The sequence below is a fragment of the Mesoplodon bidens genome, assembly GCF_964165515.1.
Source record: "Mesoplodon bidens genome assembly, chromosome: 4".
NCBI lineage: Eukaryota > Metazoa > Chordata > Mammalia > Artiodactyla > Ziphiidae > Mesoplodon > Mesoplodon bidens.
In genome coordinates this window covers 118,365,084-118,379,127 of record NC_138160.1, presented here as the reverse complement: position 1 = coordinate 118,379,127, position 14,044 = coordinate 118,365,084, and the positions used below count along the sequence as shown (strand labels likewise).

Here is a 14,044-nt window from a genome sequence, read left to right as displayed (position 1 = left end):
GCCTGAACTCAACTTTAACACCGCAAATATCAGAGTTAAGTCGCTTAACTGCTAAAAAGTTAGTACTTTAGAACAGAATTTCCCATTTCCAAAAATTAATTTGCTATTGGGTGAACTGAAAGATGAAGAAGAAAACTCCGCTACAGGTTCCATCTGTCACCTCTCCTCTCCAGAAAGGAACAATAAGGTCTAGGAACCAACTCCAGACTGTAGGTGGAGCCACAGAAAAGCAGCCCCCAGCAGAGGGGCCAGGGCTGCCTGAATGCAGCAGTGTGGGTGTGAGACCTGAAAAACAAACCGGAAAAACCCGATACATATTCCATACTGTGGACGGATGCTGACAGTAGCCTCAAATAAAGAAACATACACTTTAATATAATAACTTTTTGTCTACATGCTACAGCATACTGAACACCATCTTAAACTCCTGGCGAATTAACTAACTAGCCTAGTCAAGTTGATTAACGTGCCTAGGGTTTGTTTATCAAACAAGCCAGTGACCCTGGAAGGAAACACCTCAGGACTAAGACCCCCCGATGCCTGATATCACTGCCTACATCAGGCTGAAGAATAAGGAGAGGGTTCCACTCCTCCTGAGAGGACAGCCATCAGCTACCTTAAAGGAGAGGTCCTTTGAGCATGAAACACATGGCCAGGGTAGGTAAGATGGAGCTCCCAGAAATCTGGTTTACGCTCCTCAAAGAATTTCAAAACTTTAAATTAGTTACCGATCCTTTAAAATTGAGACTTGTCAAAAAAATCTGAATTGCTGACTTCTCTTTAAAAATAATGAAAGAATCTAGCAATAATGGGTTGGAGTGGAGTCACAGTTACCTCATTTAGAAATGGCACATGCTACATAGTTTGTCATTACCATGCCTGCAAATGTCTACTGTATTTGCCATCACTGAACCTGCCCAGCCCTGTTTGTGAGCAAGGGTAGGAAGGGGCCTAGGAGAGAATCTGCAGGAATAATCACACCTAGAGAAACACCTTTTTATCTAGGACATATACCCAATTCCAAGCGTGGTCTGGACACTGTCTTGAGGTCTGTTCTAGCAGGAGAAATGAATCTACAAAGGAGAGGGAAAAAAGGTGCTTTCTGAGGGCAACCTAAAACCTGGGCAACACGTCCCAGCCAAACATGACTTATGCACACCATCACTCTTATTAGGATCTACTAGACTCTCCATGTGATTTTTTTTTTCTAGGCTTTAAGATCATTTATATAAATACTCTTAGTAGGTGTGATCAGCGTATGTTACCATCTGTTTCAGCCAATATGTGAAAGCATTGTCGCTTTTCAAGCATTTCAAAATCAAATGGAGAAGAACCAAAGGCATTAAAAATAAAGTTGGCACACCATCCTCGGGCTGACCGTGGTGGACGTTTTGAGGGCAGCCGATGTGCAGCCTGTGCGCCCCGCACCACCTCCTATGGAAGCTTGAGTCAACTGTGTAGCTTTCTTCCTTTGTCTCATAACCATGTCCACCAATGAGGATGCTAATTCACCAGCTGCCCGCCTTAACAGATTCAAAAACAAGGGGAAAGACAGTACAGAAATGAGGCGGCGCTGAACAGAAGTTAATGTGGAGCTCAGGAAAGCTAAGAAGGATGACCAGACGCTGAAAAGGAGAAATGTCAGCTCTTTTCCAGATGATGCTGCTTCTCCACTGCAGGAAAACCGCAAAAACCAGGGCACTGTAAATTGGTCTCTTGATGATATTGTCAAAGGCATAAACAACAACAGCTTGGAAAGCCAGCTCCAAGCTACTCAAGCTGCTAGGAAACTGCTTTCTAGGGAAAAATAGCCCCCCATAGCATAATACGGGCTGGTTTGATTCCAAAATTTGTGTCCTTGAGCAGAACGGATTGTAGTCCCATTCAGTTTGAATCTGCTTGGGCCCTCACTAACATTGCTTCCGGGACTACAGAACAGACCAAGGCTGTGGTAGATGGAGGTGCTATCCCAGCATTAATTTCTCTGTTGGCATCTCCCCACACTCACATCAGTGAACAAGATGTATGGGCTCCAGGAAACATTGCAGATGACAGCTCGGTTTTCCGAGACTTGGTTATCAAGTATGGTGCAGTTGACCCGCTGTTGGCACTTTTGGCGGTTCCTGATTTGTCATCTTTAGCATGTGGTTACTTACATAATCTTACCTGGACACTTTCAAATCTTTGTCGCAACAAGAATTGTGCACCCCGCCCCAGACTCTGTTGAGCAAATTCTTCCTACTTTAGTTCATCTCCTGCATCACAATGATCCAGAAGTTTTAGCTGATACCTGCTGGGCTATTTCCTACCTTACCAATGGTCCAAATGAACAGACTGAAATGGTTGTGAAAACTGGGGTTGTACCGCAACTCGTGAAGCTTTTAGGAGCTACTGAATTGCCAATCGTGACTCCTATGCAAAGAGCCATAGGGAATATTGTCATTGGAACAGATGAACAGACTCAGGTTGTAAAAGATGCAAGAGCACTTGCCATCTTTCCCAGCCTGCTAACAAACTCCAAAACTAATATTCAGAAGGAGGCTACGTGGACAATGTCAAACATCACGGCTGGCCACCAGGACCAGATACAACAAGCTGTAAATAATGGATTAGTCCCGTTCCTTGTTGGCGTTCTCTCTAAGGCAGACTTTAAGACACAAAAGGAAGCTGTATGGGCTGTGACCAAACTATACACGTGGCGGAACAGTTGAGCAGATGGTGTACCTTGTTCATTGTGGCGTAACAGAACCGTTGATGAACCTCCTAACTGCGAAAGACACCAAAATTACTCTGGTTATTCTGGATGCCATTTCAAATATCTTTCACGCTGCTGAGAAACTAGGTGAAACTGAGAAACTTAGTATGATGATTGAAGAATGTGGAGGTTTGGACAAAATGGAAGCTCTACAAAACCATGAAAATGAGTCTGTGTACAAAGCTTCATTAAACTTGATTGAGACGTATTTCTCTGTGGAGGAAGATCAAAATGTTGTGCCAGAAACTACCTCTGAAGGGTTTACATTCCAAGTTCAAGATGGCACTGCTGGGACCTTCAACTTTTAGATTGTACACCTGAGGCATAAAGTTGTTTGTTGTGTACTATGTTTGGTAGAAGTTTGTCTTACTGTTTCTCTACTAAAAACTCTTTTTACACGTGGTTTGTTATTGTAGCACTTTTTACAAAGAAACTATTCTTGAACAGTTCCAAACTGTACATACTGTATGAAGCTTCTCCTCTCAATGGGTTTATTTCTATGTGGAATTTCGTATCTTGCAGTGTCCTGTAAATAAAGATTAAATTCCACCCTTTTCTTTAAAAAAAAAATAATAATAAAGTGCTGATAGGGTAAAATGGCAAGCTTGAGAAAAGAATGCCAAATCTTTAAAATCTACTCTAAATTTATTTCATACAACTTGGTCATCCATGAACTTTCTGTAGGTGATTAAATTCATTGTGCTTATTATCTGTACAGCTATTGGCCAGTAGCAGACTTCATGACTGGATTAAAGCTGGGGAAATGTTGATTAGATAATGTGGATCCACAACTGGCTCATCACACTAATACTCAGATGAAGCAGCTCTCACTGGCAAACTAACCCACATGATTGAGAATGAGAATAAATGCCCTAGCTAACCTGTGTACCAGTTAGGATCCCAGGTTAATAACCAGGCTTTACTTATTTTGGTCACCTACCTTGAGTGTCAGGAATTATACATATGAAAGAAACAAAGTATTAGTCACGGTATATTTTAAAGTTTGTTGCAGACATAACATAGAAATTTCATTCCTGTGACCTCTATTCTATTACTCCAGTTCCCTTGCTTTATTCCCCTTTATTTGAGGTCAGTGCAATCTGACAGGACATTTAGAAAGAGTTTAATGTAAATCTTCAGAGTATGCCCATGACCATTCTCTACCTGGGAAACTGAAGAGGCAACCTCTTCCACCAAAACAGCACTGACACTGCTTAGAAATCCCTGTGAGGGGCAAGGAGTGTCAGGCACACAAACAGGATCAGTTCCCCTCACAGGAGGCAGGCAACTCATCTAACATTTAACAAAGAAACCATTCTTCTGTGTGCTTCAGAGTCTTTCTAGAGCCCCAGATGCTTAACCTAGCCTGATCACCAGTCTTCCAATATGCCAATATAAATGGAGAAAAGTTCTTAAGCTTTTACTTCAGTAGCTGGCTGAATTATATTATTAATATCTGTATCATAAGGCTACTTCAGGACATAGCTAAGTAAGGCTTCTAGCTCTTGAATCTCGTTCCCTCTAACAAGATCCAAATACTGGGCATCACAATGGAGTGTGGGTGGGTAACAGTTATTCTATCAGGCTTGTGGGTAACCATCCTGATTCCAGGACTACCACATGTTGCAGATGGCCCTCCCTTAGGGAGGGTGTAGAATGGCCACTGCCTACTCTCCATTTGCCAGCAGTGGAGGACACTATGCATTTTTTTTTTTGGCTTCATTGGGTCTTCACTGCTGCGTGGGCTTTTCTCTAGTTGCAGTGAGCAGGGGCTACTCTTCCTTGCGGTGCACGGGCTTCTCATTGTGGTGGCTTCTCTTGTTGTGGAGCACAGGCTCTAGGTGCATGGACTTCAGTAGTTGTGGCACGCAGGCTCAGCAGTTGTGGCTCGTGGGCTCTAGAGCACAGGCTCAGCAGCTCCGCGGCATGTGGGATTTTCCTGGACCAGGGATCGAACCCGTGTCCCCTGCATTGGCAGGCAGATTCTTAACCACTGCGCCACCAGGGAAGTCACGACACTATACATTTTTAATGAAGGGCAAGGAGACAGTAACACATGATGCCTTAAGGAAATATCACTTAAAGCCAAACACAGATTTCTCAAGCTATATGGACTGTGGATCAGCGTTCTGTCCTCAAGACTCCTATCTAAAATCCTAGAAACGAAACTAACAAAATAAACCTCATCCCTACTCTAATAACCCAAATCCAATTTGGTGAAACCTTAAACATTGCTGGTTGTACTTTACCTGAGGACAGAGGGCTTCTAGCTGGCTTGCAGACATTCGAACAAGCTTTACACCTTCTTCATTGTTTGAGATGGAACAGGCCAAGTTGGCAACCTAGAAGAAAAGATAAAAAAGACCTTTGAAGATTTTTCTCTTTTAACTGCAAAGGAAAACAAATGTACACCTACCCCATCCCTGACCTTTACAGAACAAATGACAAAAGCACCAAAGGTGTTTTACTTCTCACAGATTGACTACCTGCTTATGAGGACAAATTTTTTAGCTCTGTGCTAAGGAAATTAAACTCATAACACAGGTCACATTGTAAGTTGGTGGCAGAACCCTGAAAGATCCTAGGGCTTGTAACTCACCGGCTTTACATGGGCTCTAACCTGCCTGAACAGTAACTTTAGAAAAAGGGTCTCCTGTTGTGAGACGTGAGAAAAACTAAGGAAACAAAGGCACCAAAGAATCATTGGTACCCTCAAATAAAAATGTACTTTGCAGCTGTTCTTAAAGGAAAGAAATCGAAATTCTAAGCTGCTGTTCTCATTTGACAGGTGAATGGACGCTTACTTTAAGCCAAGATGAGTTTTATTTGAACGCAAGGCTATTTTTCAAATTTAAAAAGTAGCATTAACACATCAAGATGGACCCAAGGCCATCCTCATCAGAAATGGAAGAAACAGAGATGATATCCCGTAGTTAAGAGCAAAACTGTCTTTTAACTGGTCTCTCAAAAGCACTGACAGCTGGACTGTTTCCTGAATGATGCTATTTCACTTGAACTAAAATCTTTACCTTGCCATCCAACTGCCTCAATGACACTACTCATGTAGCCAGAAACAATCTTTCCAAGTTGTATCATACTTCTGCTGAAGCTCTGGCTGTGCTGAGAATGTTGTTCTGTAGCGGCTGCTAGGGCTGTGATCACTTACCAATGTTTCTAAATAAACAGGCTTGCCAATTCCGTTAGCAATACCAAGGACCAACTGAATACACAGTGCTGAGACATATCTTACCCCAGTTGCAAACTGAGTTATGAATGATAGAGGCGCAGGCAGTTGAATATCAGAGGCACTTTCTGAGAATTTAAAATGCCAGAGTAAACAAGGGCAATGGCAATAACCTTTGATTTTCACTCCTCCACCCAAGTTAAGCAGATAAAGACACAAGAAAAATTAAATACCATTACTGTTGTTCGCAGTGTTACAGTTAGGGATTATCAGCTTTCTGTAAGACTGTGAACTATCACAATCCTGCAATGCCTAATCACAAGGAGAAACGAACTAACATGCAACTTAAACATAAAAATGTACGGAAAAAGAAGATTAAGTCAGATCTTTAATGGGTAGGGGCCTTCAAAATCACACAAAAGAAGTAAGATTTATACTTCCTGAAGGTTACAATTCCACTTTCCAGTGTCAACTGGACCTGAGCAAAGAGGCACTTCTATTTATGATGACAGTCTATAAAGATAATTGTTGATTTCTTTGTTTCCTTTAAAAGTGCTCCAAAATAGGACCTAAGCTAAATTCTGTAGAAGATAAAACTTTTACAAACATTATCCCTCAAATGTACATTTTATGATGCTCTACTGAAGGAGAAAGCTTAAATTAGATGTGTTTATGAAGCCACAGCTTCTATTGCTTCACTGCCTTAACAAGGCATTTTGAAACCAAATATAAAATTTGAGGTTGATGACTAAATTAGCAATTTGGGACTAACAAAGATCCCTAGTCCCACCCCATGCCCACCATTTTCGGAGGCCAGTCACATGTTAGATTCAGGAAGGTCTGTCACTGTTTCTGCCTTCCACTCTCTAGCCACTACTAGTATAATTTTGTATTCTCCCAATTTTATGAATCTGTAAAACTCAGAAAAAAATAATTAAGAAGCAAAGGATTACAATAAGTATTATCTACTACAGATCAGACACACGAGATGGTATGTGGCTAAAGGCTGAAATGGCTGACTTCTGTACACCATCTTTCCTGTTTCCTGATACAAATCCTAACAAGACTTGGGAAGACGTATTCTTTATTTTAAAAACATTACTTTAATGTTCTACAAGATTACACTGCCTGTTTCAGGAGGCCACCCCGCCTGCCCTGGGAGGAGGAAGTGGGCGCCTGTCACTGACAGTCTTCTCCAGATGAATGAGCTTCAATTCACCCTCCAGGGAAAGCACCACTCACTTCTAACAATGACAAATGTGCAAATGCAACATCTCGACCACAGCTCTCTGAGAAGCTAACCTCCCTCATATACTAGTGCCAGGCTTGACTGCCATGAAAGCTGGGAATGAGGGAAGGAGCTTCCTAAATACCTCTTTGTGGGGCTCTAGAAATCTGGGATAGCAGCTCAGTAGACTGAAGAAGTTTCTGAACTTTGAATTAAAAATACTCAGAGCAGCTAACTTCCAGGGAACCTAGCAGAGCTGAGACTTTGGAGAGTGATGAGCAACATCTCTAATTTGCTCTGGGAATAAATTTTTATATCTTTGCTACCACAGTAATTTGTGCATTAACAATTTAAACATCTTAGATTCCCGCTAATCTAAGAGGTGGGCTAAGATTGACACCAGGACTACCAGCTTTGGAATCATGAGGCCTCTCTTGCACCACTTCTGCCTATCCCATTTAAGTTTGGACCCTGTAGAAGAACACAGCATTTCAGAAAACTTTCAATTCCCTGATTTAAAAAAAACAAAAAACAGCCCTGGGCTTTAGCTGGTTTTAGGAGTAGCCCAGTAATAATCTGTGCTGTGCAGGAAAAAATTGTCACAGCCAGGCTGTGTCAAATCAACAAATATGACATCTGTACATGACAGGAAAGACAACTTTTCAGACATTTAGGAAAGCTCTAGAATTTCTTTACTTAAATAAAATGTATGAAACAAGGTTACAAGGGGGAAAAAATATACCATTATGACAAATTTTCCTCTGTTATACATGTGTTGATGACTTTAAATAAATTTAAAATTTGTTTAAGTCAAACACAGGTTGTTTCCCACTGCCCCTTACCCTGGGACCTTTGCAGGAAGACAAGAAGAGATTTGTTTTTGTTCTTGGTAATAAATTAATGACCTACTCTCATAGTAGCCTATACCTGTTGTGGAGGTGAAACAAGTGACAAGAATTGTGGAACAGGGAGCTTTTACGTCTAAGTAGTGACACCACGACCTGAGTAGCATGCTGTAAAGTTGAAGCTCAAACTCTACATCACTTGCCATGTGATCTTGGGTCAAGCTACCACCTGAGTTTTCTTCTTTAAAATGGTTAAGCTCTCTGTACTCTCAAAAAATCCAAAGTAATAATAAATCAACTTTTCCAAACTTGTCATATATGAAGAGAGAAGTCCCAACTGCACATCATATAAATTTCAGAACCACTCAAGAAATTTCTAACAATTACTTCCAAACCCACAGAAGAAATGATGATGGAACAGAGGTCAAGCTTCCAACTTTCCAATTTCCAGGGACAGGTGTTGGCTATCTTATTAGGAGGAACAAGATAGCTAACCAAAAAGTGAAGCACACATGGGTGACAGAAAACTTCCAAACTGGACTGTGATAATGACTGCATAGCTCTGTAAACTTAGTTAAAACCATTGAATTGTACACTTAAAATGGGTGAGTTTTATGGTATATAAATTATACCTCAATCATGCTGTTAAAAAAAAATGTAGGGTAAGCAGGTGAGTAATTAAGGGAAATTAGGAGAGGCTAGAAATGAGAAAACAGAAATTCAGAGAGGTAAGCAAGAACGGAAAACTGTTTATGAAGGGGAGTATGTGAGCCATTCTGTGGTCAGAACTTGGGTTTTTAATGGGTCTCATAAGGTAGATACCTTAGATGAGAGAATCTGCACAGAGCTGGGACAGCCAAAAGGCAACATCCTAAGTGAGTGAATTAAGAGAAAAGTCAACATGAAGAGCAAAATAGTAGGATACTTGCCAGTATAAGCCCTAATCATTCCCTCAAGGAGGAGGAAAAAAAAAAAGGTCTCTCCTGTAAATTCTAACCAAAGGCTGGCCCTCCTCAGGGGTTTAGGTATAGAAATTATATTATTTATCTGGCCCCCAAAACTTTTAGGTTTAGGAGGTCATGTACTAATAGTATCCATAAGCAACTGGCAGAAGTAAATATAAATGGAAATTTTCTCTGGAAAGTAATCTAAACCCAGGCCTCAAAGAATTCCCAAATACGAAATACCAGGAATGTGAACCCACAATAAAAAATACAGGAAGTACACAAGGAAATAAGGTATCTTGAGCAAGAGGAAGCAAAAGAACTGTGTAATCAGATCCATGACTTGCTATTTAAATGATCAAAAGTGGAGTATTAAGAAATATGTTTTTTTACATTAACAGAGATAACACAAAGGATACAAAGTATAGAAAAGGAAAAACACACTCAAAAATAACTAGGCAGATTTGAGAAGGATCAAAATAGAACTTTAAGAGAAAAGTAATAATGTCTACCATTTCTAGACATTTAAAATAATATCGACTAGACACTGCTGAAAAGAGAATTACTAACCTGGAAAGTCAAAGTGAAGAAATTATTCAGGAAAACCAAGACATTTTCCTGACATGGAAACCATAAAAGGAATTAAGAGACATGAAAGATAAACTGAGGTCTATTATTCAACTATGAGAATTTCAGAAGGGAAGACAGGGAGAATGCAAAAGAGGCAATACTGAAAGAGGTAACAGCTGAAATTTTTCAGCATGGATGAAACAATTTTCAGATCTGGGAAGATAAATTCTAAGCAGAGCAAATAAAAGGAAATCTACACCCTGACACACTGAAGTGAAGCTTTAGAACAAAAGTGATTTTAAAAACAGCCAGAAAGTAAATACAAATTATCTACAAAGAAAGCTCAGTGAGATTGACTGCTGATTTCTCAACAGCAACCATGGAAGCCAGAGATAGGGTAATAATATTTTCAAATCCCTGAAGGGAGGTAGTGGGGGGAATCATCCTAGGACTATACATCCAATAAAATTATTTTTTCAAGAATTAAGCCAAAATAAAGACACTAAGACAAAACAAAACCAAAACCAATCTCAGAGCATTTACTCCCAACAGATCTTTCCCACCCCAACTAAAGGTGTTTAATAAAGATGCTTCAGGAAAAAGGAAGCAATCCCAGAAGGAAGGTTTAATATGCAAGAAGAAATGGGAAGCAATGAAAATATGGTATCAGGTAAATTTTATGCAAAAGTTGAAATAAGTGAATAAAGCAATACCAACCGTGTCTAACTCATGGGGCTAAAAATTAAGAGAACCAAAATACTGGACAACAATAACATCTAAGTTAGAGTATAACTAAAGTCAAAGCATTCTAAGATTCTCATACTGTTTCAGAAGGAGGAAAAGATACTACTTAACCTCAACCTCTGAATTGAACATGCATTGCTTAAAATATCCAGAGTCGCTAGTAATAAAACGGAGTGTATGACTTCCAAATGAGAAGGGGCGGGGGGCGGGAAATAGAAGGAAGTGACTCAATCAGTCCAAAAGACGGAGGAGGAGGGATGGAAGCAGGGTTAAGAAGGGGAAAGAGAGAACAAAAATGCAACGGTAAGAATGAATCCACATGTCATAATGATAATAAATGTGTGTGTACAAAACTCCCTAATTAACAGGAAAAAAAACCCTGCTAACCTGAATAACAATAACTAAACATATGCTCTTTACAGGATACATTTAAAACACAAAGAAACAGGAAGGTTGAACATTATTTTAAAAAAGAAAGAAAGCTACACTGGGATGATCAGGAGGAAGCACTGGACTCACAGACTCACAGCCCTCAGTTCTCCTAATATTGTTACTGGGAGACAGAAGGCCACATGCTGGATTAGCTCCTCATCACAGCTCTTTGGAACTCAATTCAGTGTCAACTGAATGTTATGACCTTGTCATTTTAGACGGAATTTACAAGAAAAAAAAATCATGTGGACTCTGTCACTACATTTATTACTAAAATGTTGAGGACCCTATGAATTAAATCATTCATTGCCCCTTATGTAAAAGTCCCAAGTAAGGATTTTTTTTTTAACATTTTACGATAGGCTCATTTCCCATGAAAAAATGGGAAATATCACTTAAATATCACTCTTCCATTCTAAAGACAAGAATACAGAACTGATTGTGTGTCTTCCTTTCCTCCATGCTACCAGGAAGTGCAGTGCCACAACCAAACTCAAGCATGGCAATTATAGCTCATAATTATGTATTATTTCTCTCCTACATCCTGATTTTCTACATCTACCTTATTTTCTCTTACATGTTTTTGTTCGAAATAAGCCATGCCAAATCTAATTTTAGGAAGAGGCAGGATATCAGTATCTCTAGTAACAGGATTAGAAATTGTGAATTTACTAAAACATCATAAACTATTTTAAACAGCTTGGCTATTTGATATTTTTAAAAAGGCTTTCATGTGTATATAACCACCCAGGTGATATTGTCATCATTTCCATTTACATGTTATTATACGGATCACTTAAAAAGGTCCCTATTTCTGTCTAATCTCCTGAATGAATCTGTCAATAAGGCTAGGAAGGGTGCCTGTCTAAACACTAGTCCATCAGCTCTACTGGTGAGGCAACAGGAGGGCCTACACTCTTTTCTGAAGCAGGACCAGAGTTGGGCAGAGTGCTTCCTTAATTGTTCCTGCCAACACTCCAAGAAAAAAGAATCTCAATGCTCCTTGAGAACAAGATACATCCATTGCCTTCACCTGACCATCCCAAAATTTGACTAGGTGGTTAAGTTCAGCCAAAAAAGCTTGGTGTTAAGGTGTTAAAATAGTACAGGCAAGACACTTTGGTCTTACACAACCCTACGCATATGAAATTACACACCATTGAAAATGTGAGAAAACCAAGCTCAATATGCTCAGGAAATTCTTGATTCCGAGGTCAGCATTCTTCCCTAAGAATACCCAACTGCTTTCATGCAAACATCCTACAGTCCTGGAAAATTGAAGTTTCATTTGATTTGCCATTTGCAAGAATTTCAGCCTATAGTATTGTACAGAGGTACTGAGAAAATATCCAAGATGTCACAGGCAGATCGTATAAGGTCAGTGTTTAATTCAAATGCCCCTTACAGAGGTTTCTTCAAGGTCACTTTACTGCGTATTATAAGCATAACACAGAATAAAAGTTATAATGCAGATCATTCAATTTGCAGTTAAAATACACATTTCAAGCCAATAAAGCCGCACCCTATGAAGTCCTGGATAATGGGAAATACTTGGTCCTGGGGTGGTGGTGGTGGTGGTGGTGGGAGCATAGCAAATAATGATAATCCAGCTCAAAATCATACCAGTTACATTTACTTTTTGGTTCTTAATTCATAAGGCAATGAACAAAACACTATCTTATTGTACAGTGTCTCGGGCTGAGGGGAAAGGGATACTAAATAATAGTTTTTACAGGCAAGATTTCATGAATTGCATTTTTCCTATTTCACTCTCAATTCATGAAATTGAAAAGGAACCAGAAGACAGCAAAGTTAAAAAGGGAAAACTGATTGCTCTTTAGCTATTAAGCTGCTCACAGCAAAGGAGGTAGGCAAAGAATGAACCAATTAAAAAGGACACATGGGTGTTGCATTACTGACAAAAAGGTTAATATTTCTGACAGAAAATAAATTTTTCACCTCAATACACTAAACTGACAAGCAACATAAAGAAATCATTAACTTGATATGGGAGAGTCAAGTATAACAGGTGTTATCATTACCCTGAAGAATGGCCATGCCCTTTCATAAACATGAAAGAACAGCCCTCAGTGCTATATTCCAGAACAGAAGAAAATGGTGAACAGAAGGGTCACCAGCTCATTAACACTGACCCTCAGCTCCTGCTCCCCTACTCACTGGCCTTGAGACGCACAACCTCTATGTACCCTTCACATAAGAAAAGGGGATTCAATACCATGTGGGGAGGTAATAGATCCCACTGACAACTGTAGTGTGAGGCAGTCAGAGGTCCTAGTGAGACCCTGAGAAAATAAGAGCAGCCACACAGCAAACACTCTGTTATTTGCTTTCCCAAGTAAAATCACAGTCATTTAATAAGGATCCAATAGGCGGCAGGCACCACACAGCCTTCCAAACACTATGCCCACACAGAGGGGCTGGAGAAATTCACTTCTGCTCATAAAACCTCACGAGTCAGTATGTGGTTTTTATTCTTCAAGCTAATCTTGTATTTCCATAATGTGGTATACAGAGAAGGTACCATAATATTCCCATTTCTCTGTGGATGCTATCCCTAATACTACTCAGAAACTATTAATACATTTGAAGTGACTTTACATGACAACCCAAATTATAGCATAACCTTTTTACCCTATTTTATTTGGCCAGGGTGGGCAGGGACAGAGATCAAGACAAAAATTAAGGAATTTGTAACTGGCTGAATGGCTAACTATATACAAAGAATGGTACAATCAACACAATGATTTCTAGTGGCAAGCTGAGAGAAAGTTTCTATCCTATGGGTTGTCTTAGACAGTATTTTATAAACATATTGGATCAAAGGAGGAAAGACATGCTTATTTTTTAAAAAAGAAAGAAATGATACAAGTTTGGAAGGGGCTGTCAATACTATGAAGAGCAATGCCAGCAACAGTCCTGACAGGACAGAACACTAGACTGAATCTAAGAAGTTTATACTGGATGAATGTCAAAACATAGAGAGCCAAACAACCAACTGCACCCACACAGACCAGGATGGAGAAGATGGAGTTGAGCAGCAGCACCTCTGGAAGCAAAATCCTGGAGCTGACTAACTGTGAGGTCACTGCCCAAAAGCCAGCGGAAGCTTTGGCTGCTCTACCTCCATCCGCCCACTCTTGCAGCAGGTGTTCAATAAGGACTGGCACGTAAGTGGCGAGCATTCAGAGAAGAGGCAGAATGAAGAGAGCCTCTCAAAGGCCTGAGGAAATCACCTAGACTAGAGCTGTCCAAAAGGAATACAATGTGAGCCACATTAAGAGGTGAGATTAGGGCTTCCCTGGTGGCGCAGTGGTTGAGAGT

At 40.1% G+C, this 14,044-nt stretch overlaps 1 protein-coding gene and 1 pseudogene across 2 annotated transcripts in view; one reads left to right on the top strand and one right to left on the bottom strand.

Moving 5' to 3' along the window:
- Nucleotides 1-14,044, bottom strand: part of CTNNA1 (catenin alpha 1) — a 183,250-nt gene that overhangs the window by 29,516 nt on the left and 139,690 nt on the right. The window contains exon 10 of the mRNA XM_081230886.1: nt 5,005-5,097. Within this exon, the coding sequence (XP_081087012.1) occupies nt 5,005-5,097 (93 nt within the window). The remainder of the gene's footprint in view (nt 1-5,004; nt 5,098-14,044) is intronic.
- Nucleotides 1,437-4,756, top strand: LOC308615466 (importin subunit alpha-1-like; annotated as a pseudogene). The gene has a single exon. The product of its transcript is annotated as an importin subunit alpha-1-like (transcript).